Source organism: Anomaloglossus baeobatrachus, chromosome 1, assembly GCF_048569485.1.
Source record: "Anomaloglossus baeobatrachus isolate aAnoBae1 chromosome 1, aAnoBae1.hap1, whole genome shotgun sequence".
NCBI lineage: Eukaryota > Metazoa > Chordata > Amphibia > Anura > Aromobatidae > Anomaloglossus > Anomaloglossus baeobatrachus.
The window spans coordinates 487094688-487122506 of record NC_134353.1 but is presented as its reverse complement, the minus strand read 5'-3'; the positions used below and the strand labels follow the sequence as shown (position 1 = coordinate 487122506).

Genomic DNA, 27819 nt, shown 5'->3' with positions numbered 1-27819 from the left:
CTGAGAAAAATGTGGATTTTGCAGCAGATAAATACTGTGATGTGGATTTTGACGCAGATCCAGTTAAATTTTTTCCCTACACAATTATTTTAGTCTCACAAGGAAGTAGACTATGCGATGTCATGATCCCACTGATAATGCACTGCAATAATTATGTATTACAGTGCATTTTGCCTTTCAATTTTACACCGAGAAGCTGTCTATAGACCTTACGTGCATGGCACACCTCAAACCTGAGGGACATATTGTGATGAGATGACAATGTAGACCGCTCTATTTTGTTAACCACTTGGATGCTGTGATCACTACTTACCCTTGCATCTAAGGGGGGATAAATGATAAGTACAGCAGAAACTACCTCACACTTATGACATTTAATATCTGGAAAGGGTATCCTCCCTGTTCAGGTAGTTGCTACAAGAACCGTCCTACACAATCACAATGCACTACTGCTACACTTACGTGGTCATAGTTTTGTAAGTGTATGCGGCTGACAAATGAAGCTCAGCAGCCATTGCTCTATAATCATGGTGATGTGCTACAAGTGGTTGGGCTTCACTTTGTTCAAAACCACTTTACAATCAACTACAATTGATATTGGCAAGCATTTTATACTGCTAAATGAATAGACATTAGGCAAATTAAAGATACAACTTAATCTTTATTTTCTATACAAACATCTTTACACTATCTACAGAAGAAAATATAGTTTTCATTCCATAACTAAATTAAATTGACAAATGCAAACTGTACAGAAACGTGAGGGGTAGATTAGGTTTTATTAAATAAAAACAGTTCAGTATCATTCCACATTATTACTGTATTAAGTAACTCCCTGTCCTTTTTGTTTGTTGGGTGTTCCTGTGGTTTGGAGTACAAAAAGGGTGTAATTTCTGCACTACAGACAAAGAAAGAAAACTTCCAAGCAACCTCTGACAGAGGGCATCCATTTACAAGTTTAACCCTTTCACGACCAATGACGTACTGCAACGTCATAGGAAGTGTCTTTTCCCTTTGATGTGGGCTCGCACGCTGAGCTTGCATCTCAGAAGATCTAATCAGCCATGTGCCTCTAACCGCCTTCCACTGCTAATTAGTTAAATCACGTTGTCCATCTCCACCATTATAACTGCGGAGTGCCGATGGGTTGTTATGCAGCCAAGGTACAGATGATGACTCCTGTGTCTGTGATGACGAGCTTCCTGTGAATGCCAGCTGCGAGCCGGCATTCATAGGAAGTCTAGATTTCAGCTATACAGTGTAGTACTGATGCACTGCTCTGTTCAGCACAAGTAAAAAACAAAAAAAAAAAAAAAGGGGGGGGCGGAGTTTTTAAAAATGAAAAAATAAACCCCATTAAAGTTAAAATAACCCCCTTTTGCCCAATTGAGAAAAAAAAAATAAAAAAAAATTTGGTATCGCCGCACTGAGAAAGGTCTGAAATATAAAATTGGATTGGTTAAAAAAATTAAAAAAACGTCAATTACTTTATTTTTTGGGTCGCCACAATATGGCAATGTGTTGAGATTAAAACAATGCATCTACCCAAAAATTATATAATTAAAAACCAGCTCAGGACATAAAAAATAACCCCCACAGCCTCAGATCCCGAAAAATGAGAATGTTACGAGTCTTGCTAAATAGCGACAAAAGCGCAATTTTGTCTTTTTTCAGGCTACAAGATTTTACAGTATGAAAATTCTTCTTTACACAATTTGAGTCTTTATTTTTTAGATATAAAGCACCATTTATGCATGTGGGATGACGAGAAAAAGTAATACACTATGAGCGTATACAACAGATTTCAGCTAGAAAAGTTACTTCGCTCACAAGAAAAACCTTTTTTAGTGCTTTGGAAAATATTTAAAAAAAAAAAAAAAAAAAAAAAAAAAAAAAGATTATGACAATGTATTATGACCAGTCCTAATATTTTGGAAGTATGGACAATGGACTCTGCAAATCCAAATCCTCAGAAAACGCTTGAAGCTCCACATAAAAAAAAAAAAAAAAAAAAAAACAGATTGGGGGTCATCCTGCAGCTGACATTAGATCACAGACTAGTGGGCTGATCACCACAATAGTAGATAAGATAGATAGTGGGTACAGCTATAATGCAAAATATTAAAAATTCTAATTGTATTTCATAAAAGCAAGTTTGTGAAAAATAGCAGCTTAAAACCCCCATATCCTATGCGTTCTAAACCCATTATGGGTTCTGAATCAAAGCCAATGATTAAAGATTTACTATCTCATGTGTCCTTTAGAGGAATTAGTCTTAAGAGCAAACATAACCATTGACCCAAAATGAGTTTAATCGATTTAATCCTCAACTACACTATGCCTATGTGGCCTAATGTGTAATTCAGAGGTGACACACAGATGTGTGACCAAGCATTCCAATTAAAATATCTGTTGGTTCTATGCAGACCAGTGGAAAATCCAGATACATGTAAGAATCTGATAGCTAGGCCAACAGCAGAAGATCCTAAAATAAGATGGATCTGCTAATATCCCATGTTTACAGGTGATTAAATACCCTAAGCTAGCTGTCAGCTTAATGAGCCAGTAGCTATAGCTCCTTAGTCACAACTTCCGCCCATACACATGCATGCTCAGTTCGGGTATTCGTGCATGTGTTCTAAATAGGGGCAGGGCAGTAAACGGATATCAGATACCTCTACAGTCAGATTATCTACCATGACAACTATTATTAGGCCTGTTGAAATAATGATCCTTTCTTTAACTCAATACAGTGGGTACAGAAAGTTTTAAGACACCTTTAAATTTTTCATTTTTTCATTGCATCCATTTGGTAAATTCAAAAAAGTTCATTTTTTTCTCATTAATGTACACTCTGCACCCCATCTTGACAGAAAAAAAAACAAATGTAGACATTTTTGCAAATTTATTAAACAAGAAAAACTGAAATATCACATGCTCATAAGTATTCAGACCCTTTGCTCAGACACTCATATTTAAGTCACATGATGTCCATTTCCTTGTGATCCTCGAGATGGTTTTACTCCTTCATTGGAGTCCAGCTGTATATTCTTAAACTGATAGGACTTGATTTGGAAAAGACGCACACCTGTCTATATAAGACCTCACAGTGCATGTCAGACCAAATGAGAATCATGAGGTCAAAGGAATTGCCCAAGGAGCTCCGAGACAGAATTGTTTCAAGGCACAGATCTGGCCATGGTTAGAAAAGGATTTCTGCAGTACTCAAGGTCCCTAAGAGCACAGTGGTCTCCATAATCCTTAAATAGAAGACGTTTGGGACCACCAGAACTCTTCCTTGACTTGGCCGTCCAGCCAAACTTAGGAATTGTGGGAGAAGAGCCTTAGTGAGAGAGGTAAAGAAGAACCCCAAAATCACTGTGGCTGAGCTCCAGAGATGCAGTAGGGAGATGGGAGAAAGTTGCGCAATCAACTATCACTGCAGCCCTCCACCAGTTGGGCCTTTATGGCAGAGTGGCTGATGAAAGCCTGTCCTCAGTGCCAGACATATAAAAGCCTGCATAGAGTTTGCAAAACAAACCACATAAAAGGACTCCTTGACTATGAGAAATTGAGAAATAAGATTCTCTGGTCTGATGAGAAAAAGATATAACTTTTTGATGATAATTCTAAGCGGTATGTTTGGAGAAAACCAGGCACTTCATCAGTGAAACATGGTGGTGGCAGCATCATGTTATGGGGGTGTTGTTCAGCTGCAGGGACAGGATGACTGGTTGCAATTAAAGGAAAGATGAATGTGTCCAAGTACAGAGATATCCTGGAAGAAAACCTCTTCCAAAGTGCTCTGGACCTCAGACTTGGCCAAAGGTTCACCTTCCAACAAGACAATGACCCTAAGCACACAGCTAAAATAACAAAGAAGTGGGTTCAGAACAACTCTGCGACCATTCTTGATTGGCCCAGCCAGAGCCCTGACCTAAACCCAATTGAGCATCTCTGGAGAGACCTGAAAATGGCTGTCCACCAACATTCACCATCCAACCTGACAGAACTAGAGATCTGCAAGGAAGGATGGCAGAGGATCCCCAAATCCAGGTGTGAAAAACTTGTTGCACCATTCCCAAGAAGACTCATGGCTGTACTAGCTCAAAAGGGAGCTTCTACTCAATACTGAGCAAAAGGTCTGAACATTTATGACCATGTGATATGTTTTTCTTGTGTAATAAATTTACAAAAATGTCTAGTTTTTTTTCTGTCAAGATGGGGGGCAGTGTATATTAATGAGAAATAAACTTTTTTAAATTTACCAAATGGCTGCAACAAAATAGTGAAAAATGTAAAGGGGTTTGAATACTTTCTGTACCATCGGTCAGGGTAAAGCCGGGATGCTCCAAAGCATATTAGTGGGGTGGTTACTAAAGCCAAAATGGACATCATAATGTAATGTTAATGTGATGTGTATTGGAAGCTTTAGATTGGCCATTTACACACATTTAGCATTCTGCTTTGCAGTGGGTAAAATAAAACATCACTATCCCCTGTAATGAAGCCGTCTTACAGATTGCTTATAGGTTTTCCTCCAATGACGAGGGCATCCTTACCCTGTAACGTTACTTACACAGGCTGAAATGTGGGATCTACATGTCAACTATACCTATTATATCCACAGAGAAATTCTGAAATTTTCTACCATTCCAAGGCCCTAGATAAGAGAACTTGCACACTTATTGTAATATTTATCGCAAACCCAACAAAATAAAGTCCAGTAAGGTAAGGTCTTTTATAAAGATAGAGTTTGAAGTATAATTAGTAACTAAGAGGACTCTCTGTTCTTTTAAACAATTTTTTTAACTAAGAGTAATGATTTATAAAAATACATTTCATATGAAAAAAATGTTTTATATACAATAGTCTACTTTATGTACATAGGCATAAAATGTGACAGCTAAGGTTAACAGCTATACAGTATATTGTGACCTACCCCATCGGAACATATCCCAACCTTTATTGAGGGCAGTATATTAGATGACAGAACATATCGACAAACTTTCTCGCATATTTTCATCGGCAAACTCTACATAAAACTGAATATCAATATGGATCCACCCATACACCAGGTCACACAGGCAATATACACACATTCAGAAAGGTGTCACATCTCTAGCTCTGAGAACATCCATCACGCATTTATACACATTAGTGACTATTAGCAGCTCATTTATAACTACACCTTTAGAAAGCTGCCAACTTTAAATCTACGGTCGTATAAAGGATTGAGAAATTTAACGGGTTTAGATGTTATATTGTAGACTCAACTGTATAACTTAATTTTTGGGCAGAAAGAAGGTCTTCCTGATAGCTCTCCGAGGTAATCATGTAACTGAAAAGGTGGCCTGTAAGGGACATCCTGAGATATGATGAAAATCATATCTCAGGATTTGCCTCACATGGCCATACTTCCAAGATCAAGGTCAACAGTTAAGGGTGCTTTACATGAGACGATCTATTGTGCGATAGATCGTCGGGGTCACGGGTTTTGTGACGCACATCCGGCATTGCTTGCGACGTCTGCCTGTGTGAGACCTCCTAGCGACGCAGTATCGCTCACAAGTCTTGAGTAGTGTACTCGTCGCTAGGTTTGATAAAATAGTTTATGAAACATGGCGCCGGTTGTTCATAGTTTCCGTGGCATCACACGTTGCTCCGTGTGACACCACGGGAACGATGAACATCGCTTACTTGCATCCCGCGGCTCCCACCAGCTATGTGGAAGGAAGGAGGTGGGCGGGATGTTTACATCCCGCTCATCTCTGCTTCTATTGGCCGGCCGCCGCTGTGATGCCGAACATCCCTCCCACTCCAGGAAGAGGAAGTTCGCCGCCCTCAGCGACGTCGCACGGGAGGTTAGTACATGTGACGGGGGGGGGTTAACGAGTTTGTCCGCCACGGGCAATCAATTGCCCGTGACGCACAAACGACGGGGGCGGGTACGATCGATTGAGAAATCGCATGATCGGTTGTCCCGTGTAAAGCAGGCTTTATTCCTACTGCTGCCTTCTCCATTATAAATGCAAGTGTACCCAAGCATACATGTATTTTCAATGAGAAAAGGCTGCGAGAACAAAAGAATCAGGAGCGCTGAAAATTAACATACCCAATCCATCGTTCCTACCCGACAGCTAACAGGTGACCATTGTCTGGTCCCATGCAATATCTAAGGTATCTGGCCACCGTGAGAACACCAGCACATTCTATACCTGTGTCTGCGCATTCTGCCATTTTATCAGATTACATTTCCAGATACTGTACAGTAATACTATCCTGTAAATCGACACTAACAACCATATGTTAAAGTAAACTTAATACAATTAAACTTGTTAAAATACTGTGGTCACATTTTACTCAAGAAAAGTTTCAATATCATTTACAGTGGCAGTTCTTTGGAATGTGCAGAAAATTATTTTGGGAAGTCAAATTGGCCAATGAAAGCAAACGATTTAGTCTATGAAGTATGAGCATCAGCCTCAATTCCAAAAGGACAAATTCTATCAGAAGAAGTCTGGATATAGCTAATTGAAAGACATGGGATTGCGATGGACGCAGCTGTAATAAATAATGTAGTAAAGCAGTTTATACAATAGGCATTCTGGGCAGTTTTTGTAAGCATAGGACCAATTAAAATCTAAATCAAAAGTACCTAAAGCTGTTTAAAGGCACTTTGATAACATCTTGAGATGGCAAGAAGCTTTTACTTATCAATAGGATAGTAATTTGCTCATTGGAAGGTGTCCGAACACTGGTACCACCATATCAATCCAGAAAATGGGGCTGAACAGAGCCCTTTCTGAATGGAGTGACCAAGCACGTGCAACACCGATTGGACTGTCAGAAAAGAGAAGTCCCAAAGAAACAAGTACGTCCACCCCTCATTTTAGATGGGGAATTAAACAGCCCCATTCTCAGGATCAATGGGGGTCCCAGTGGATAGGAGTTAACAGCTAAACGATGGTAGTTGCCCTTTAACAAATGATTATGGTCTATACACATCCGGACCATTAAAATAAACTCAAAACACATTTGATATAAAAATCTGAAACAAAAAATAAAAAAAAACAAAAAAAAAAAAACCCAAACACACACTTTCCCAGCCACGTTCAAAGCTCCAATGATTCCTTCTTCCCAATACATGAATATCTGTAGTGTAAGAACACAGAAGAATGAATTGACAAATTATGGGTACAGCTATGAATGCAGAAAGAGACAGACAAGACAAATCAGTACATAAAAAAAAAAAGGGGGGGGGAGCTAATATTTTCATCGTTACGCAATATTAATGTAGATCGACATTGCAATATTGTTGGAAAAAGACAACTCATTTGTGAACTAAATGGAGTGAGGACAGGCAGAATATGGGGTAGTTGAAAGACGTCCTTCATAAAATGCAAACTTCCTGGATGTTACATAGGCACCTGTACAAAAACTGGAGGTACTTTTGTAAAAGGATACAACATAATCACTATGACGGAAGATACTATCATACAGAGGGAAAAAAAGGAGTAATTCAACACATCATCATACATAAGTCACTGCATTATATACGAAAGTGAAAAGTGCCCATCTGATCACGGGTTTCATTGTAGAAGCAACATGAAGAAGGTTTAAGGAGCTGTAATGGAGTAGAAAAACAGCTTCTTCCAGAATCTGGCCTACCCTGTCTATGCATTGTGTCCGGTATTACCACTCTGCATGGGCAGGGTGGGGGCAGTTTCCGGAAGAAAGCAGCCATGTTTCCAACCCTGGACAACTCCTTTAGCAGAGTAATACAACACAGTTGTAATGATACACTGAATTTCATGAGCAGGAGTCACTGTGCCGGATGATCTGAGCTTTGGAAACACAATAATTAGACCCAATTTATTGTTGTATGGGGAACAAGGAGAACATCAGGACTTGAAAAGTAAATTTAAGAACTGAATGGGTGTGAAAACTTACAAAAATAAGCATGATTAGAAAAACGTGTGAAAGATCACATGATGATTAAAAGACGACAGGCCTCGATGAGTGTAAGTTACTTAAGTCATAGGACTTGATGGCTAATCCTTTGGCCGCCTCTTTGCTGCATCGAGGGGCTGTGTAATGCTTGCCTATAAAAACTATATCAAATATCAAAACCATTCCCGTGAAAATATAATTTATCCAAAAGGGGGTAAGGAGGGAAAGCATAAACCTCCCATAAACCCCAAAAAACATTTTTTGTGCACAGAAAAGTTTTAAAACATTGATAAACTTAAGTATTATATATATATATATATATATATATTTTTATGGATATAAAATTTAAAAAATGCCCTTCTCTGTTAAATCTATTCAGTAGAGGGAAACAAAGCTGAAGGCAGATATTAAATATAGCACAAAAATATGGTTCCAAGGTAATTTAACCCCTAATCGTGCTGTAGGGAAAGCTTGACCTTTTCCACGCACCGTACACATGGGGAGGAGGGGGCAAATATTACTTGCAGACAAGGGAGTGTCAAAATTTTGCAGCATGTGGATAGATTGGTCTCCAAGTTCCGGAGTCTCTGCACGGAGGACCAGGCTCCTTTCCATCCGTTTGGCGTTGCCAGAACACAACCGCCCCTCCACTCTACCATAGGCATCAGATGCACTGGGCATTCTCTTGCAGTTGTAAACCCTCCACAGCTTTGGGTGCAGAGAAGAATCCTCTAGAGCGAGTACTGCGTCTGTCCGTTGTATAATTAAGGACTCTGTCTTCACAAGAGGCTAGCCAGGCTGGTAGTAGGTCCATTCTGAGCCTGAAACTGTACAGGAGGAGACCCGTCTGTCCACTGCAAAGAAAACAACAAATCAGTACGAAAGAAGGGAATTTTGTTACTTACCGTAAATTCCTTTTCTTCTAGCTCTTATTGGGAGACCCAGACGATTGGGGTATAGCTACTGCCCTCTGGAGGCCACACAAAGCACTACATCAAAAGTGCAAGGCCCCTCCCCCTCTGGCTATACCCCCCCGTGATATCACGGGTTCTCCAGTTTTAGTGCCAAAGCAAGAAGGAGGAAGCCAATAACTGGTTTAAACAAATTAACTCCGAATAACATCGGAGAACTGAAAAACCGTTCAACATGAACAACATGTGTACCCGCAAACAACAAAAAAACATCCCGAAGGACAACAGGGCGGGTGCTGGGTCTCCCAATAAGAGCTAGAAGAAAAGGAATTTACGGTAAGTAACAAAATTCCCTTCTTCTTCAGCGCTCTATTGGGAGACCCAGACGATTGGGACGTCCAAAAGCTGTCCCTGGGTGGGTAAAGAAATACCTCATGTTAGAGCTGCAAAACAGCCCTCCCCTACGGGGGTGTCACTGCCGCCTGCAGGACTCTTCTACCTAAGCTGGCATCCGCCGAAGCATAGGTATGCACCTGATAATGTTTGGTGAAAGTGTGCAGACTGGACCAGGTAGCTGCCTGGCACACCTGTTGAGCCGAAGCCTGGTGACGTAATGCCCAGGACGCACCCACGGCTCTGGTTGAGTGGGCTTTTAGCCCTGAAGGAACCGGAAGCCCCGCAGAACGGTAGGCCTCTAGAATTGGTTCTTTGATCCATCGAGCCAGGGTGGCTTTAGAAGCCTGCAACCCCTTGCGCGGACCAGCGACAAGGACAAAAAGTGCATCGGCACGGCGCATGGGCGCCGTGCGGGAAATGTAGATTCTGAGTGCTCTCACCAAATCTAGCAAACGTAAGTCCTTTTCATACCGGTGAACCGGATGAGGACAAAAAGAAGGCAAGGATATATCCTGATTAAGATGAAAAGAGGATACGACCTTAGGGAGAAACTCCGGAATAGGGCGCAGCACTACCTTGTCCTGGTGGAACACCAGGAAGGGAGCCTTGGATGACAGAGCTGCCAGCTCAGACACTCGCCGAAGCGATGTGATCGCAACAAGAAACGCCACTTTCTGTGACAGCCGAGAAAAAGAAACTTCCTTCAGAGGCTCGAAGGGCGGCTTCTGGAGAGCAACTAGTACCCTGTTCAGATCCCATGGATCTAACGGCCGCTTGTACGGGGGCACAATATGACAGACCCCCTGCAGGAACGTGCGCACCTTAGAAAGACGTGCTAGACGCTTCTGAAAAAACACGGATAGTGCCGAAACTTGCCCTTTAAGGGAGCTGAGCGACAAGCCCTTTTCTAACCCCGATTGCAGGAAGGAAAGAAACTTGGGCAATGCAAATGGCCAGGGAGACACTCCCTGCGCAGAGCACCAGGATAAGAAAATCTTCCACGTTCTGTGGTAGATCTTAGCCGAATTCGACTTTCTAGCTTGTCTCATTGTGGCAACGACTCCTTGAGATAATCCTGCAGATGCTAGGATCCAGGACTCAATGGCCACACAGTCAGGTTCAGGGCCGCAGAATTCTGATGGAAAAACGGCCCTTGGGACAGTAAGTCTGGTCGGTCTGGCAGTGACCACGGTCGACCGATCGTGAGATGCCACAGATCCGGATACCACGACCTCCTCGGCCAGTCTGGAGCGACGAGTATGATGCGGCTGCACTCGGATCTGATCTTGCGTAGCACTCTGGGCAAGAGCGCCAGAGGCGGAAACACGTATGGGAGCTGAAACTGCGACCAATCTTGAACCAAGGCGTCTGCCGCCAGAGCTCTTTGATCGCGCGACCTCGCCATGAATGCCGGGACCTTGTTGTTGTGCCGGGATGCCATTAGGTCGACGTCCGGCACTCCCCAGCGGCGACAGATTTCCTGAAACACGTCCGGGTGAAGGGACCATTCCCCTGCGTCCATGCCCTGGCGACTGAGGAAGTCTGCTTCCCAGTTTTCTACGCCTGGGATGTGAACCGCGGATATGGTGGATGCTCTGTCCTCCACCCACGTTAGAATGCGCCGGACTTCTTGGAAGGCTTGCCGACTGCGCGTCCCTCCTTGGTGGTTGATGTATGCCACCGCTGTGGAGTTGTCCGATTGGATTCGGATCTGCTTTCCTTCCAGCCACTGTTGGAAGGCCAGTAGAGCAAGATACACTGCCCTGATCTCCAGAACATTGATCTGAAGGGTGGATTCCTGCGGAGTCCACGTCCCCTGAGCCCTGTGGTGGAGAAATACTGCTCCCCACCCTGACAGACTCGCATCTGTCGTGACTACTGCCCAGGATGGGGGCAGGAAGGATCTTCCCTGAGACAATGAGGTGGGAAGGAGCCACCATTGTAGGGAGTCCTTGGCCGTCTGGGAAAGCGAGACTTTCCTGTCCAGGGACGTTGACTTCCCGTCCCATTGGCGGAGAATGTCCCATTGAAGTGGGCGCAGATGAAACTGCGCAAAGGGAACTGCTTCCATGGCTGCCACCATCTTCCCTAGGAAATGCATGAGGCGCCGCAAGGGATGCAACTGGCCCTGCAGTAGAGATTGCACCCCTGTCTGTAGTGACCGCTGCTTGTTCAGCGGAAGCTTCACTATCGCTGCTAGAGTATGAAACTCCATGCCAAGATACGTTAGTGATTGAGTCGGTGATAGGATCGACTTTGGAAAGTTGATGATCCATCCGAAAGACTGTAGGGTCTCCAGCGTAGCATTCAGGCTGTGCTGACATGCCTCTTGAGAGGGAGCTTTGACCAATAAATCGTCTAGGTAAGCGATCACCGAGTGTCCCTGAGAGTGCAAGACTGCTACCACCGCCGCCATGACCTTGGTGAAGACCCGTGGGGCTGTCGCCAGACCAAATGGCAGAGCTACGAACTGAAAATGGTCGTCTCCTATCACAAAACGTAGAAAACGTTGATGTTCTGTAGCAATTGGCACGTGGAGATAAGCATCTTTGATGTCTATTGAGGCAAGGAAGTCTCCTCTGGACATTGAGGCAATGACAGAACGCAGGGTTTCCATCCGGAACTTCCTGGCGTGCACATGTTTGTTGAGCCGTTTTAGGTCCAGAACAGGACGGAATGAGCCGTCCTTTTTTGGAACCACAAAGAGATTGGAGTAAAACCCTTGCCCTTGTTCCTGAGGAGGGACTGGGATCACCACTCCTTCCGCTCTTAGGGAGTCCACCGCCTGCAGCAGAGCATCTGCTCGGTCTGGATGTGGGGAGGTTCTGAAGAACCGAGCTGGAGGACGAGAATTGAACTCGATTCTGTACCCGCGAGACAAAATGTCCGTCACCCACCGGTCTTTGACCTGTGACATCCAAATGCCGGAAAAGCGGGAGAGCCTGCCCCCGACCGGCGATGCGGAGGGAGGGGGCTGGAAGTCATGAGGTAGCCGCTTTGGAAGCGGTACCTCCATTTGCTTTCTTGGGGCGCGTGTGAGCCCGCCACGAATCTGAGTTTCTTTGCGTCCTCTGAGTCCCTTTGGACGAGGTAAATGGTGTCTTGCCCGAACCTCGAAAGGACTGAAACCTCTGCTGCCACTTTTTTTGCTGAGGTTTGGTTGTTCTGGATTGTGGTAAAGAGGAGTCTTTACCCTTGGACTGCTTAATGATATCAGCCAATGGCTCGCCAAACAGTCTATCTCTAGATAAAGGCAAACTGGTTAAACATTTTTTGGAACCAGCATCTGCTTTCCAGTCCTTTAACCACAAGGCTCTGCGCAAAACTACCGAATTGGCGGACGCCATTGAGGTGCGACCGGTAGATTCTAGGACCGCATTGATAGCGTAAGACGCAAACGCTGACATCTGCGTGGTAAGGTGGGCCACTTGCGGCACTGCTGGATGTATGATAGCATCCACTTTTGCTAAGCCAGCTGAAATAGCCTGGAGTGCCCATACGGCTGCGAATGCCGGAGCAAACGACGCGCCGATAGCTTCATAGACAGATTTTAACCAAAGGTCCATCTGTCTGTCATTGGCATCTTTAAGTGAAGCGCCATCCTCCACTGCAACTATGGACCTAGCTGCGAGTTTGGAAATCGGGGGGTCTACCTTTGGACACTGGGTCCAGCGCTTGACCACCTCAGGGGGGAAAGGGAAACGCGTATCTTTAGATCGTTTAGAGAAACGCCTTTCTGGGTGAGCGTCGTGCTTCTGGATTGACTCTCTGAAGTCAGAGTGATCCAAGAAAGCACTCAATTTACGCTTGGGATAAAGGAAACGAAACTTCTCCTGCTCCGCAGCCGCCTCTTCTGCTGAAGGGGCTGGGGGAGAAATATCCAACAGCCTATTGATGGCTGAGATAAGGTCGTTTACCATGGCATCCCCATCAGGAGTATCCAGGTTGAGAGGGGTTCCAGGAATGGATTCCTGATCATTCTCATCAGACGCATCACAGGGCGACTGATTGCGCTGAGACCCTGAGCAGTGTGATGACGTCGAGGGTCTTTCCCAGCGAGCTCGCTTAGGGTGGCTGGGGCTATCATCTGAGTCATAATCCTCGGCCTGTGAAGCCGGGGACCCCCCTGTGGGCTGGATTAATTCCAAGTGAGGGGGACCTGAGGACAGAGGCCTCGCCGTGCCCAAAGACTGAGCCCCATGCATAGATTGCAAGGTTTCAAGGATTTTTGCCATAGACACAGACATATTATCCGCAAAAACTGCAAAGTCTGTCCCTGTCACCGGGGCAGAACTTACAAGCGTCTCAGCCTGGGTCACTACCTCTCCTGACTCCGGCTGGCGAAGCAGCACCGGGTCGGAGCATTGCACACAATGGGGGTCATCGGAGCCTGCTGGTAGATTAGCCCCACATGCAGCACACGCAGTGTACACAGCCCTAGCCTTGGCAGCCTTGCGTTTTGAGGATGGCATGTTGTTGCTTCCACAGCGTGATCTGGGAGATGCAGCCAGAAGCGACCTCACAGTGCAAGAAATACAATATCTCTATATTCTACACAGTACACCGATACACCGTGAGGCACTAGAGGGACCAGCACAGAAAAATCGCTTACCGCCCGCTTAAAAAGCGGGTGTGTGGTCGCCAGATAGCCCCTAGTCCAGGTCTCCCAGAGCCTTGCGTCCTTCCTCCAGCCAGACTGCATGTAATGGCTGCCGGCGTCTGAGAGAGAAGGGGGGCGGGCCCTGGGCGTTCCTGGCTAAGAGCGGGAAGCCTGCTTCCCTCTGTGCCTAGTGTGAGGGCTGGAGCATGTAAATCAGGCTCCAGCCCTCGTCGCTGCTAGCGAACAGCGTCTCTCCCCTACCCTGAATGACAGGGTGGGGGCGGGAACGAATCGGAGCTGCCGGCGTCCTAGGCCCAAAAAGCCGGGGACTCAATTTATAACCGCCGCCGCCGTAAAAGCGCGGGCGGCGGTGCACCACAAGTCACAGCAGCGCCGCCCGGTCCAGAGGGGGTCGGCGCTGCGTTCCCATACACAAAAAATCCCCCAGTAATCTGTAGGGACACTAACTCCAACCTTGCGGTCCCCGGCGCACTACAACACCCAGCCAGCCCGGAGTGTGTCTGTGCCTGCCGGGGACACAGAGTACCTGTATGATGCAGGGCCTGTCCCTGATCGTACTCCTGCTCCGTCTCCATCAGGTTCTAATGGGTCTGTGGATGGAGCCCGGCGTCAGAGCTGAGAGGCCGGCAGGATCCCACTTCCACAGAGCCCTACCAGGGGATGTGGAAGGAAAACAGCATGTCAGGCTCCAGCCCTGTACCAGCAATAGGTACCTCAACCTTACAACACCATCCAGGGGTGAGAAGGGAGCATGCTGGGGACACTATATGTGTCCTCTTTTCTTCCATCCGAAATAGTCAGCAGCTACTGCTGACTAAAATCTGTGGAGCTATGCATGGAATGTCTGACCTCCTTCGCACACAAAGCTAAAACTGGAGAACCCGTGATATCACGGGGGGGGTATAGCCAGAGGGGGAGGGGCCTTGCACTTTTGATGTAGTGCTTTGTGTGGCCTCCAGAGGGCAGTAGCTATACCCCAATCGTCTGGGTCTCCCAATAGAGCGCTGAAGAAAAAGGCTGTAGCTTATCACAGGCTCTAAAACAGTACTGCACCCCTCACGCTTGGAGTGGTGGCGGTTAGATGAAACCTGCACATATGAAACTAATCGCATATCCTAGTGACAGATCATTGCTTTAAGAAAAATTGGGATAACCCCTTTAATAAAAACTACGCTAACGAGACACAAACCGTTGTGAGATTGTGTTCTGGAAGACTGCAGGCTTCTATATGGTCCTGTAGCAGCTGTTGGGAGAAGTTTTGGTGCATCTGTGCAGCCTCGTGGGCATCAATTGTATTTCCACATGCTTTATTCAGGTCTGTCAGCAAAAGAAAAAGCATTTAAAGACAAAATGTATGCAAAACTATTCACTACTGAAATTACAACAAAGAAAGGCTGTTTTTTACTGAAATTTAAAATGAGTCTGAAGTCACTCTGTAGTGTGTGCGATTTGAGGATTCTCTGGTGTCAGAGGCAGGAATGGCAGTCAGGTGGCCGCAGGTATGCCATATGCATACTCCTGGCCAGAATCGGATCAGATAGGCCTTGCTTAATTTAAGTGTCTAGCTGGATTCTGGCAGGGAGTCTACATATCGCATACGTGCTGCCACGTGACTGATGTTCCTGGTTCGGACGCCAAGGGATACACACACACACACACACACACACACGTGTGACTGCAGACTTGTCATTTTAGACTGGTCAACCCCTTTAATGGTTAGCACCCCTGCACCCTCTGCCATCAAGATGATCAGAATGAGAGTTAGTTTAGTTTAAAGTATAGAAGACTTAAGCAACCAAACAAAAAGCCTGCAAAGTCTATCCATACATCACAGCAGATCTCAGTTACGCTGGTAAATATGACATTAGGTTTTATTTACATCACAGTTTCAGCGACAATGCACTTTCATTTCTGACAACTTTAGAACCACAGCACTTTGCCCATATGCATTAGGCCTTGTACATACTGTTCAAGTATAAAGTTATAAGAGGTACATTGCAGGTCCATCAATACCTGGACAATTTGACATTAGGAATATCATTAATAGAAAACCCCAATGATCTAAATCATCTGACCTGGAAAAATTGCTATGAAATTGGCAGATCACTTTTGTATACTAGTGATTCAGATCTGATAATCTACAGGCTACGGTCCCCCGAATAAAAAATACGAAACGTGCGTGTCGTGTCACGTTTACACGGGGTGTTTAACCTGACATGGGTGAGTTGTCTATTGTAGATGTGGCTTAGTCTCGTAGGAGGTTTGAATACCCTCTGACTGTGCTATGCTAATAAGCCTAATGCTATAGGGGACTGGACTACATCTTTAATACTATATTCTTATGAAATGACATTTTCACACTATGTGTGGTCATTAAATTTACATAATGGGTCTGAACTGCATGTAGGAACCAATTCACAATATAGTGATATATGTAATCCCCCTTCTTTTTGGCCTAACATCTGTTACACCCATTTATGTCTTGTAAAATATATCTCACTTGTCATGTTTTATACCTAGTGTTTTTCTTAGGGACTCCCTATGCTTACTTGATCTTCACGGATTGGATTTTATCTAATGTATTTTACCTCTTGCTGTGGTAATTTCGTCTAATAAATTTTCTACTCTTTTGCAAGAAGGCCTCATGTGATGTTTATCTATGAGTCATTGCTATGGCTCTGACCATTACCCCTAGTTCTCTTGTTCTAAAAATTCTATTGATTGGGGTGTTGTCAGTATATGATTACTATGGTGCCATTTTTTGTCCAAATCTGTTCTATTCTTCTCCATCTACAAAGCCATCATGGCTACCAGGTCACGGTAAACATAGGCTAAATCAAACTCTCGAATTTAAAGAAAGACCAATGAAGGGTGACCCTTACCTCTAAGCAGAGCCGATGACCACAGTTGTACAGACATATCTGGGATCTTGCTAGCGAGTTGCATTGCTGGAACAACCATATTGTTGCTCTCCTAATGGGAAATTTGAAAATTATAGATTGCGGTACAGGTAAAGACAATTTCAGCTAGTGGGTCTAATGACTAGAGGTATATATGACCAACCCAAGACAACAAATAAAGATCTTCATGACCCCATAACCATAAGCGCTTCTTGAACACATGTAACAGTATGGTCAAATTATATACCGATGTTAATGTAGGAAATCTACATGCTGGCTTTAAACAATTACATTTAAAGGGAATGCCATTTACTTGCAGCTATAATAAACGTCTTACTAAAAGTGCATCTGCCAGGAGACAATGAACCTATTTCGGTAAGTGGTCCACTGCCTCTCAGTTATAGGAGCGTGTACAGTGGTTAGTCACTCAAACTGTGAGTGGCATCTTGCAAGCACACAATGACACTGATTGACAGCTAGCTCCACAACACATCTCTCCACAAAGTGCCATAGCCGCAGATCAGATAGAGGACTGCGAGCACTGACGCTGCTTGGTACACACCCCAATGACTACAAAATTGGCAGCTCCTGGGAATGTGCAGTCAGACTGTCAATAACGTGGCCGAGCAGCAACAGATCCCCTTTAATGTAAATCGTATTTACAAAGAAAGTTATGGTTGAAGCCTCCGAAGTCTGAGTATTTGGGATTTGCCAGGTAAAATTAAAAATCTAAACTTTGAGAGCCCCTTGAATTTATCCAATGTATAAAGCCAAGCAAAATATGAAAGCGTATCAATTGCATCCCTAGGAAGCAAAATCTCTGCCTTTTCATCTTACCCTGTGATTTCCTAGTACATAGAAGATGTGGCCAAGAAGCACCAGAGAGCACGCCGTTAGCCGATTCAGATCCTCAGCGTTTGACATTTTTAAAGTTTCTCGCAGAAATCGTCTGCAATACAGAGAAATACTTATGTTAGCACAACTCACTAGAAGTTTTGATAAAGGTTATCAAATGGCTGTCTGCTAAATGTCAACTGGAGCACACGATGGCAAAATAGTAAAACATGCTAATTAGGTCTCAAAATGAAAGACTGTCACACAAGTACCACCTAGGAGTGAGGGCTATCCTATATGTAAATGTCTGACCACCAGGGATTACTAACAAGCAACATGAAAAGTATAAGGCATCCTGAGGCAATGCTTACTAGTCAACAGAAATTTAAAAATAAAAAGCCACTTACTTTGCTTCATTGTATCTGCCTTGAAAAAAAGAGAAGAGTCCCCGTATATAGAAAGCAGCAGCACGGAGACAATGGGAGCTAAAGGAGTGAACACAAATGACATTATGTGGTAACTTCAATACCTAGAAAAACAGCAACATCATACACATAATGGGTGGTATAAACCAACTGAGAGCCAAACAATGGTGCAAAACCACGAACAACAATTAGGCTATGTGCCCAAGGGAGAAAGTAACCACAGATTTCGCCGTCGAAAATTTTCTAGATTTTCTAGATAAATCCGCAGGTTTACGAAGTACAGACACTCCCCATGTTATCCTATGAGATTTGGGGAGTGCTGTATCAATGCTGCGGTATTTGCGGCTGCGGATTTCCTGCAGTCGCACGTAACTGCGTGTCCATTATTCATGCGGAATAATCAGCCCTTCACTATGGAGATACAAGGCAGAAATTCCACAGGAATTCCGCACTGTTTCTACAGGTTTACCGCAACAATTCTGCAGATATACCCCAGCAGTGGATAGCTGCGAATTCCGGGGAGTTGCTGTGTGACCCTGCGGAAATACCTGCAGAAAAGTCCGCAGGTACGATCTCCCGTGGGCACATAGCCTTATTGTTAAATAATTTCTTACACCATAGCATACCACGCAAAACGAGAGGCCTATATCTAAAAATAGAAGCTACACCACCTACCAAAATAGAGCCAAAATTACAGAAATTCTAAATCTTTATTAACCCCTTAACGACCGTGGGCAGTAATATTTCATCCAAAGCGGTCATAGCCTAATCTCCTCCGGCTGCTCCTGGCGGAGATCCGTGCACATGTCAGCTGATTTGTACAGAGATTGCTGTCAATCACTAGTAGGACCACCCACTGGACTCCAATGCATACAAACAGCAGGGACTTCAATGGATAAAATACAAGTTAGGGCTCATTCAGTAATTCCACATACAAGTGCTATATGTGTTTTTCCCAAATTGCACTGGTACCCATGTAACAGTTACAATGTGACAGGTTCCCTTTAATTTAGCCTTTGCCCTATCATGCAGGCAGCTTTCCTCTTGTAAAAAAAGCTTTGTGGTGCTGCTTCTTTGCTGAATTCAATAACTGTACGTTAACACATCTTGTATAGAAACTGTGGGCTTTAAAAATAAATTGTGGCATATGCTCCATCAGAAATACTGTAATGTTATGTTACCATACTATTTTTTGCAGGACGAGTTACAAACACCACCATCCATTTGATCATGTAATATACTGGAAAGCCGGAAAACTCAACTGTGGCAAAATAATGAGCGTTATTTTATCAATTTATAGCATTCCTTTTTAACCCCTTTACCCCCAGGGCATTTTCCGGGGTTTTTTTCCGCTTCCCTTCTTCCGAGAGCCATAACTTATTTTTCCGTCAATCTTGCCATATAAGTACTTATTTTTTGCAGGGAGAGTTCTACTTTTAAATGAAACCATAAATTGTACCATATAGTGTACTGGAAAACGGCAAAAGTGCAAAAAAATTAAAAAAGAAGGGAATTTTGTTTGCTTACCGTAAATTCCTTTTCTTCTAGCTCCTATTGGGAGACCCAGACAATTGGGTGTATAGCTTCTGCCTCCGGAGGCCACACAAAGTATTACACTTTAAAAAGTGTAACCCCTCCCCTCTGCCTATACACCCTCCCGTGCATCACGGGCTCCTCAGTTTTGGTGCAAAAGCAGGAAGGAGGAAACTTATAAATGGTCTAAGGTAAATTCAATCCGAAGGATGTTCGGAGAACTGAAACCATGAACCAAAAGAACAATTCAACATGAACAACATGTGTACACAAAAGAACAAACAGCCCGAAGGGAACAGGGGCGGGTGCTGGGTCTCCCAATAGGAGCTAGAAGAAAAGGAATTTACGGTAAGTAAACAAAATTCTCTTCTTTGTCGCTCCATTGGGAGACACAGACAATTGGGACGTCCAAAAGCAGTCCCTGGGTGGGTAAAAGAATACCTCGATAAAAAGAGCCGAAACGACCCCCTCTTACAGGTGGGCAACCGCCGCCTGAAGGACTCTCCTACCTAGACTGGCGTCTGCCGAAGCATAGGTATGCACCTGATAGTGTTTCGTGAAAGTGTGCAGACTAGACCAGGTAGCTGCCTGACACACCTGCTGAGCCGTAGCCCGGTGCCGCAATGCCCAGGACGCACCCACGGCTCTGGTAGAATGGGCTTTCAGCCCCGAAGGAAGCGGAAGCCCAGAAGAACGGTAGGCTTCAAGAATTGGTTCCTTGATCCACCGAGCCAAGGTTGACTTGGAAGCCTGCGAGCCCTTACGCTGGCCAGCGACAAGGACAAAGAGCGCATCTGAACGACGCAGGGGCGCCGTGCGAGACACGTAGAACCGGAGTGCTCTCACTAGATCTAATGAGTGCAAATCCTTTTCACATTGGTGAATTGGATTAGGGCAAAATGAAGGTAAGGAGATATCCTGATTGAGATGAAAAAGGAGATACCACCTTAGGGAGAAATTCCGGGACAGGACGCAGAACCACCTTATCCTGGTGAAAAACCAGGAAGGGGGCTTTGCATGACAGCGCTGCAAGCGCCGACACTCTTCGGAGTGATGCAACTGCCACTAGAAATGCCACCTTCTGCGAAAGACGTGATAAAGAGACATCCGGCAGCGGCTCGAAAGGTGGTTTCTGAAGAGCCGTTAGCACCCTGTTAAGGTCCCAGGGTTCCAGCGGACGCTTGTAAGGTGGGACTATGTGGCAAACTCCCTGCAGGAACGTGCGGACCTGCGGAAGCCTGGCCAGGCGCTTTTGAAAAAATACGGAGAGCGCCGATACTTGTCCCTTGAGAGAGCCGAGTGACAAACCCTTGTCCATTCCGTATTGAAGGAATGAAAGAAAAGTGGGTAAGGCAAAAGGCCAGGGAGTAAAACCATTATCAGAGCACCAGGATAAGAAGATCCGCCAAGACCTGTAATAGATCTTGGTGGACGTTGGTTTCCTGGCCTGTCTCATAGTCGCAAAGACATCCTGAGATAACCCTGAAGACGCTAGGAGCCAGGACTCAATGGCCACACAGTCAGGTTGAGGGCCGCAGAATTCAGATGGAAAAACGGGCCTTGTGACAGCAAGTCTGGGCGGTCTGGAAGTGCCCACGGTTGACCCACCGTGAGATGCCACAGATCCGGGTACCACGACCGCCTCGGCCAATCTGGAGCGACGAGAATGGCGCGACGACAATCGGACCTGATCTTGCGTAACACTCTGGGCAGCATCGCCAGAGGAGGAAATACATAAGGCAGTCGAAACTGCGACCAATCCTGAACTAATGCGTCCGCTGCCAGAGCTCTGTGATCTTGAGACCGGGCCATGAATGCCGGGACTTTGTTGTTGTGCCGTGACGCCATGAGATCGACGTCCGGCGTTCCCCAGCAGCCTTCATAGATGGATTTCACCAGGAGCTCTATCTGCCTGTCAGTGGCATCTTTTAGCGATGAGCCATCTGCAACCGATACCACAGATCTAGCCGCCAATCTAGAGACTGGAGGATCCACCTTGGGACATTGAGCCCAACCCTTAACTACGTCAGAGGGGAAGGGGTAACGTGTGTCAGTAAGGCGCTTAGTAAAGCGCTTGTCCGGAACCGCTCTGGGCTTCTGGACAGCATCTCTGAAGTTAGAGTGATTGAAAAACGCACTCAGTGTACGTTTGGGGAACCGAAACTGGTGTTTCTCCTGCTGAGAAGTCGACTCCTCTACAGGTGGCGGCGGGGGAGATAGATCTAACACCTGGTTGATGGACGAGATAGGGTCATTTACTATGGGGTCCCCTTCAGGTGTATCAAGATTGAGAGCAACGTCAGGGTCAGAGCCCTGAGCTGCGACGTCCGCCTCGTCCTCCAGAGAGTCCTCAAGCTGGGAACCCGAGCAGCGTGAAGAAGTCGGGGAAGATTCCCAGCGAGCCTGCTTAGCCGGTCTGGGACTGTGGTCCGGGCAGGAGTCCTCCACGTGAGACCTAGGGCCCACCCTGGGAGCGCGCTGCGGCGCGGACCGAGAGGGGCCTGGAGGCGACGATCCAACAGGGCCCGGGGCCTGTGTAAGGACCGGTCTGGACTGAAAAGCTTCTAGCAGCTTGGCAGACCATTTGTCCATAGACTGAGCCATGGATTGTGAAAGTGACTCAGAGTTTCTCAGCAAAAGCGGCAAACTCTGTCCCTGCCGCCTGGACAGGGGGAGCAGGGGGGTCTACATGAGCCAAGGGTCCTACTAGTGACCGAGGCTCCGGCTGAGCAAGCGAAACAGGGGTCGAGCATTGCTCACAGTGAGGGTAGGTGGAACCCGCAGGTAACATAGCCGCACAAGAGGTACAGGTCGCAAAAAAACCCTGTGCCTTAGCACCCTTGCTCCTTGTGGACGACATGCTGTTGTCTCCTAGGAGTGATCACTGAGGGTATATGGGAAAGGGTATACAGCCCGACCGAACAGAAATATATATATAGAATACGTATCTATTCCGGCACCCTAGGGGGGACCAGCACCGGGTGACCGGTGTGGCTTACCGACCGCTAAAAAGCGGAGTGTGTGTCCTCCAGATTCCCTGCCTTAGGTCTCCCAGAGCTGCAGAGCTCTTCTCTGATAATCCTCCACCGGCAGAATGCCAAAAAAAAATGGCTGCCGGAGCTCTCAGGGGAGGAGTGGAGCCGTGGGCGGCGCTAGGAAAGTGCGGGAATCTGGGGTCCCCCACAGTGATCAGTGAGGGGGGAGGAAACATACAGGATGCTCCGGCCCTCACATCCGACGTCAGGTCGGCAGTCCCGCCCTTACCCCTGACAGGCAGGCCCGGGGGCGGGAGTTTTGCTACTAGGCCGCGATGAAGCCGGGGACTAAATTTAAGACCGCGGCCGACAAGCAGGCGCGGTCGGCGCGGAAGTCCGCCGGTCTTCACAAATCAGCAGCTGCTGCAGCGTCCGGGAAGAAGGCGCTCCATGCACAGTCCCCATGGGGACACAGAGTACCTTAGAGATGCAGGGCCCGGTCCCTGAGGATGAATAGACTCCTGTCCGGCAGATTCCCACAGGGGCTGCGGAGGGAGCACGGTCCCAGTAAATGGATGACCGGTCAGGATCCCACTTCTCCCAGAGCTGCTAAGGGATGGTGAAGGAAAACGGCATGAGGCTCCGGCCTTTGTACCCGCAATGGGTACCTCAACCTTAACAGCACCGCCGACGTAGTGGGGTGAGAAGGGAACATGCCGGGGGCCCTCTTTTCTTCCAACCGATATAACTAATATGAGAATGCATGAGTGGATGTGTGCCTCCTTCCACACAAAGCATAAAACTGAGGAGCCCGTGATGCACGGGAGGGTGTATAGGCAGAGGGGAGGGGTTACACTTTTAAAGTGTAATACTTTGTGTGGCCTCCAGAGGCAGAAGCTATACACCCAATTGTCTGGGTCTCCCAATGGAGCGACAAAGAAAAAAAAAAAGTGCGATTGCATGATTGTTTTTGAGATATTTTATTCATGGTGTTCTTTATATGGTAAAAACGATGTGTTGGTGTGATGCCTCAGGCCTGTACGAGTTCATAGATACCAAACATGCATAGGCTTACTTCTATCTAAGGCTAGTTTCACACTACGTCTTTTTAACATCCGCTGAAAACGTTTTTTTAGCGGAAGTACGGATCCTGCTTTTACAGCAAATAACGTATGCAAACGCATATGTTATTTTGCAGGATCCTGCACTGGATATTTAGGGGCGGGCATTGGAGTCATGTGATCGGGAGTGAGGGGAGCTAGACTGGGAGGAGGCTTCTGACAGCTGCAGACGCTGGTAACCAAGGTAAACATCGGCCTTGGATACCCGATATTTATCTTGGTTACGAGTGTCTGCAGCTGCTAGGAGCAGGGCTGCCTGCACACGTAACCAACGTAAACATCGGGTAACTAAGAGAAGTGGTTACGCGATATTTACCTTGGTTACGAGTGTCCGCAGCTCTCAGGCAGGGGAGAGAGAGACAGGAGAGGAAGGGGGAAAGACAGAGATAGAGAGAGAGGGGGTGAGGGAGGGAGTAGAGAGATAGACAGATCACTGGAGACTGGTTCTGGGCATGCTCAGTACTTTCTGGGCATGCTCAGTACAAAAGCAGGATCCTGTTACAACGCAACTGAACGCATTCTGCTAGGCAGGATCCAGCACTCATTGAAATGCATTGCAGCTCGCGGCGCAATGTGAAGGATCCTGTGAGATGCGTTATTTTGACAAAGCAAAAAAACGCTACATGTTGCGTTTTTGAAACATGTCAAAATAACGCAAAAGGACGGATCCTGCGTCTAACGGACGCAAACGCATGCAAACGCAGATGGACGCGAGTCCATTGAAAATGCATTGCAGTGAAAACGGATTTGCACAGGATCCGTACTTCCGTTAAAAAAACGTTTTTAACGGATGTTAAAAAGACGTAGTGTGAAACCAGCCTTAAGGGGCTAAAAAAAAAAAAAAAAAAAAAAAAAAAAAAGATTTTTGTGTATTCACCGTAAAATCTTTTTCTCTGAGCCTTCATTGGGGGACTTCCTGTGTCCCTCAATGAGGCAAGAGAGAAGTAATAATTTGCTTGTATCGCCATTTTCCAAGAGCTATGTGAAAGGTTTTTTTGTACTCTGAGCCGATATTTTTATTGATATCATTTTGGGGAACATTCAATGCTTTGATTGCCTCCATTTACCTTTTGCTGTGTCGGCGTGGGATTAATTTACATTTTCAAAAATCAGACTGTTACGAATAAAGCAATATCAAAAGTGTATATTTTTTCTTAATTTTTAATGGGGGGGGGGGGAGTGGGAGGGGGCTATTGTAAACACTACTCACAAAAAGTTAGCGATATTTGGCTTTCAAGTGAAATTTATGTAAAACGTAATAAGTTCACTCTACAGTTATATTTTATCATGAAAGTAGGGCATTTAAAATTTCCTCATCTCAAAATTAATTGGTGAAAAAAAAAAGGTCAACAAAAATGGGTATACCTCCCAAAAATGTCAATGCCGCAATCACTTGTCATGTGGCCTTGAGCATCAATTACACCTTGATAACTAAGTATCACGATGTTCAAAACTGGAGTAGTCAAGGGCGGCTTTCAGGTCATTGAGGTGCTGGGATACAGAGTTACGAGTCTCCATACAGTGACTCAGCTCATCCCATCGATTTCTATGGGTGTCAGGTCTGGAGAAAGTGCAGGCCACTCCATTTGAGGTACCCCAGTCTCCAGCAGCTGTTTAAGCTTATGAATATTCACTGCTTCCCCCCACCCTACCTGACAGTTTGTGATCAGTTGTAGTCAGACTGCTGGCGTGCTAGCATCTGCGATTGGTTGCCCTCACGGTAGCTGTCTGGGTCCCCGAAGAAGTGTAATAAATAATGGAAAAAAAATGACGTAGAGAAGAGTAGTGTAAAAATAAATAACGGAAAAAATTAAGTAGAGTCTCCCATACTTTGATAGGCTGAAGGCTCCAGTTGTGTGTGTTAATCTTGGCTGTGTATCAAAATTTGAGGGACCCCATGTGGTTTTTAATTATTTAAATTAATTTAAAAAAAAAACAAAAAAAAAAAAAAAACAAAACAGTGAGGAGTCCTCCCATTTTTGATACCCAGCCAAGATAAATAAGACAGCTAGGGGCTAGTATTCTCAGGCTGGGGAGGCTTGAGGCCCCTCCCCATCCAGGGCTTTGTGGTAGCTCCATGACAGCCATCATTAACCCCTTATATTACCCCGATTGCCACAGCTCCAGGGCAAATCGGGATGATAGCTGGGGCCAATAACCATGGGCCACCCCAGCCTGAGGATACCAGCCCAAGCTTTCTACTTTATATTGGATGGGTACCAAAAATGGGAGGACTGCATGCCAGGTTTTAAATTATTTAAATAATTTTAAAAAAGCCACATGGGGTCCCTCGTATTTTGACAGACAGCCAAGATAACACACACAGCTGGGGGCTATAGCCTCCAGCTGTCTACTTTGCACTGGGTATCAAAATACTTGGAACCCTATGCAATTTTTGCCAATTATTTAGGTTTACATTCCACTTTGGGAGCTAGACAACTAGTGCAAGAGTAAACAATCAGATGCCGGCAGCAGTCTGACTTCAACCAATCACAGAAACAGAGGGTGAGCAGGAGAAGCAGTGAATATTCATGAAATTTAACGAGCGGACCCAGAAGTAGTGCGAAAGCAGAGTGGAAAATCAGTAAGTATAATTCTCCTGCTTTAATCCCCATTTTGTTTACTTTTGCAGCCCCAAGGGCCTTACTAACACTTTTATAAAACTGAAGTTTGGGTCCCTTAGACTTTTATGGGGCTCGGCGTCATGTGTCAAGTCCAATTCTGGCCGGACCCGCTGAACCCGAACATAAGGAAGGGACCAATTTGGATCAAGCCAGGAAACTACTGTCCTATCACTGGTGGGATGCTGCTTCCCCAACTATTGGAGAGCTTACAAACTAAATGAATCGTATAATTCGCTTGGCGAGAGGGTGTACTTGAAAAGAAACGTTTTAGAGAAGTTCTACAGGATCTGCAAAGTGTTGAAAGATCACGCTAAACCTTCCTTCGCCTGCTTCAATTCAAGATTGTGTAATGAACTAGTTCTTACTCCCCATTCATTGGAAATATCCCTTGAACTTTAATTATGAATCGCCTCTTGACACTTCTTGGATATTTCTACTTAGGTTTTATTATTGATACTTGGTAATGATAAAACATTAATCTAACTTATAAAAGGCATTGGTAATTTATCTGAGAATACAAGCCCTTTATAGTATGGTTCAACAGCATATACATACACACCATATGTAAATTGTTTAATTTCTCTATCTATATAAAATAATATATATGTTCAGATGCCAATACTTAAAAGAAAAAAAAAAGTGAGCTAAAGTCATCTTGCCACATGGTTGGTGTTTGTACATCCAGGTTGACAGCAGGAGCTGTTGAGCTCAGCAACTGCCTAGAACGGTGATGTGCGGTTAATGAGAAGTCTCTGCTGTAGTTAAAACACTGGAGCCAGAGCATAAAGTGCCTACTGAGTGTTAAGTATTTTGAAAGTGGACTATCCCTTTAAGCCTAAGCACATGTCATTTGGATATGAACGCATACATTTGATACAGTATAAAAAATGCCTTACCTCACGGGGAAATTATGATCTGGGTTAATTCTTTCCAGTAAACTATAAAGCTGCATAAAAAAAAAACAAATTTAAATGTAAGAAAATTATCTGCATTACCTGTACATGAGATTCTGAAATGTGTGAATATGGAATAAAAATGTTGTAATTTTACAAACGTAGGAGAGATAGGAGCCAGACCCCAGACTATTATACCCTACATGCATAAGACTTCAGTTATGGTTAAGGGCAGAAATAAAAGCAGACGGCCCCTCTAAATGTTCAGTATAAGTCCTCAATTCACCAAGGAGCTCAATACAGAGCACCTGCTTAAAGGGAATGTATCATCAGAAAAAAAAAAATGAAATACCTGAAAAAATGTAAAGTAATATTATTTTAATGTTTTGTTTAAATATTTTCTTTTTTTAATTGAACAAAATGTAAAAAAAAAAAAATTAAAAAGTTTAATATTTTCCACTGTTTCCACTGTTAAACACTAGGGGGAGCAGCTTCTGAAATCCTACAGAAATCCCACTGTAGGAAAAAGCTCACGTTACAGCTTGCAGTAAAGTGGGCGGAGTCTGCTCTCCTGTGTGTGGTGGCGCCTCCACCTCCCAATCTGAGGGTTTACAAAGGATAACAGAGAATGAC

At 45.1% G+C, this 27819-nt stretch overlaps 1 protein-coding gene across 1 annotated transcript in view; it reads right to left on the bottom strand.

Annotated features, from left to right (window-relative positions):
• Positions 1–683: 683 nt before the first annotated feature.
• MAU2 (MAU2 sister chromatid cohesion factor) overlaps positions 684–27819 on the bottom strand; it is a 136322-nt gene continuing 109186 nt past the window's right edge. The window contains exons 14-19 of the mRNA XM_075315403.1: positions 27190–27239; positions 18023–18100; positions 17619–17730; positions 16764–16854; positions 15071–15198; positions 684–8807 (exon numbers count right to left, since the gene is read on the bottom strand). Of these exons, the coding sequence (XP_075171518.1) occupies positions 8733–8807; positions 15071–15198; positions 16764–16854; positions 17619–17730; positions 18023–18100; positions 27190–27239 (534 nt within the window). The 3' untranslated portion in view covers positions 684–8732. The remainder of the gene's footprint in view (positions 8808–15070; positions 15199–16763; positions 16855–17618; positions 17731–18022; positions 18101–27189; positions 27240–27819) is intronic.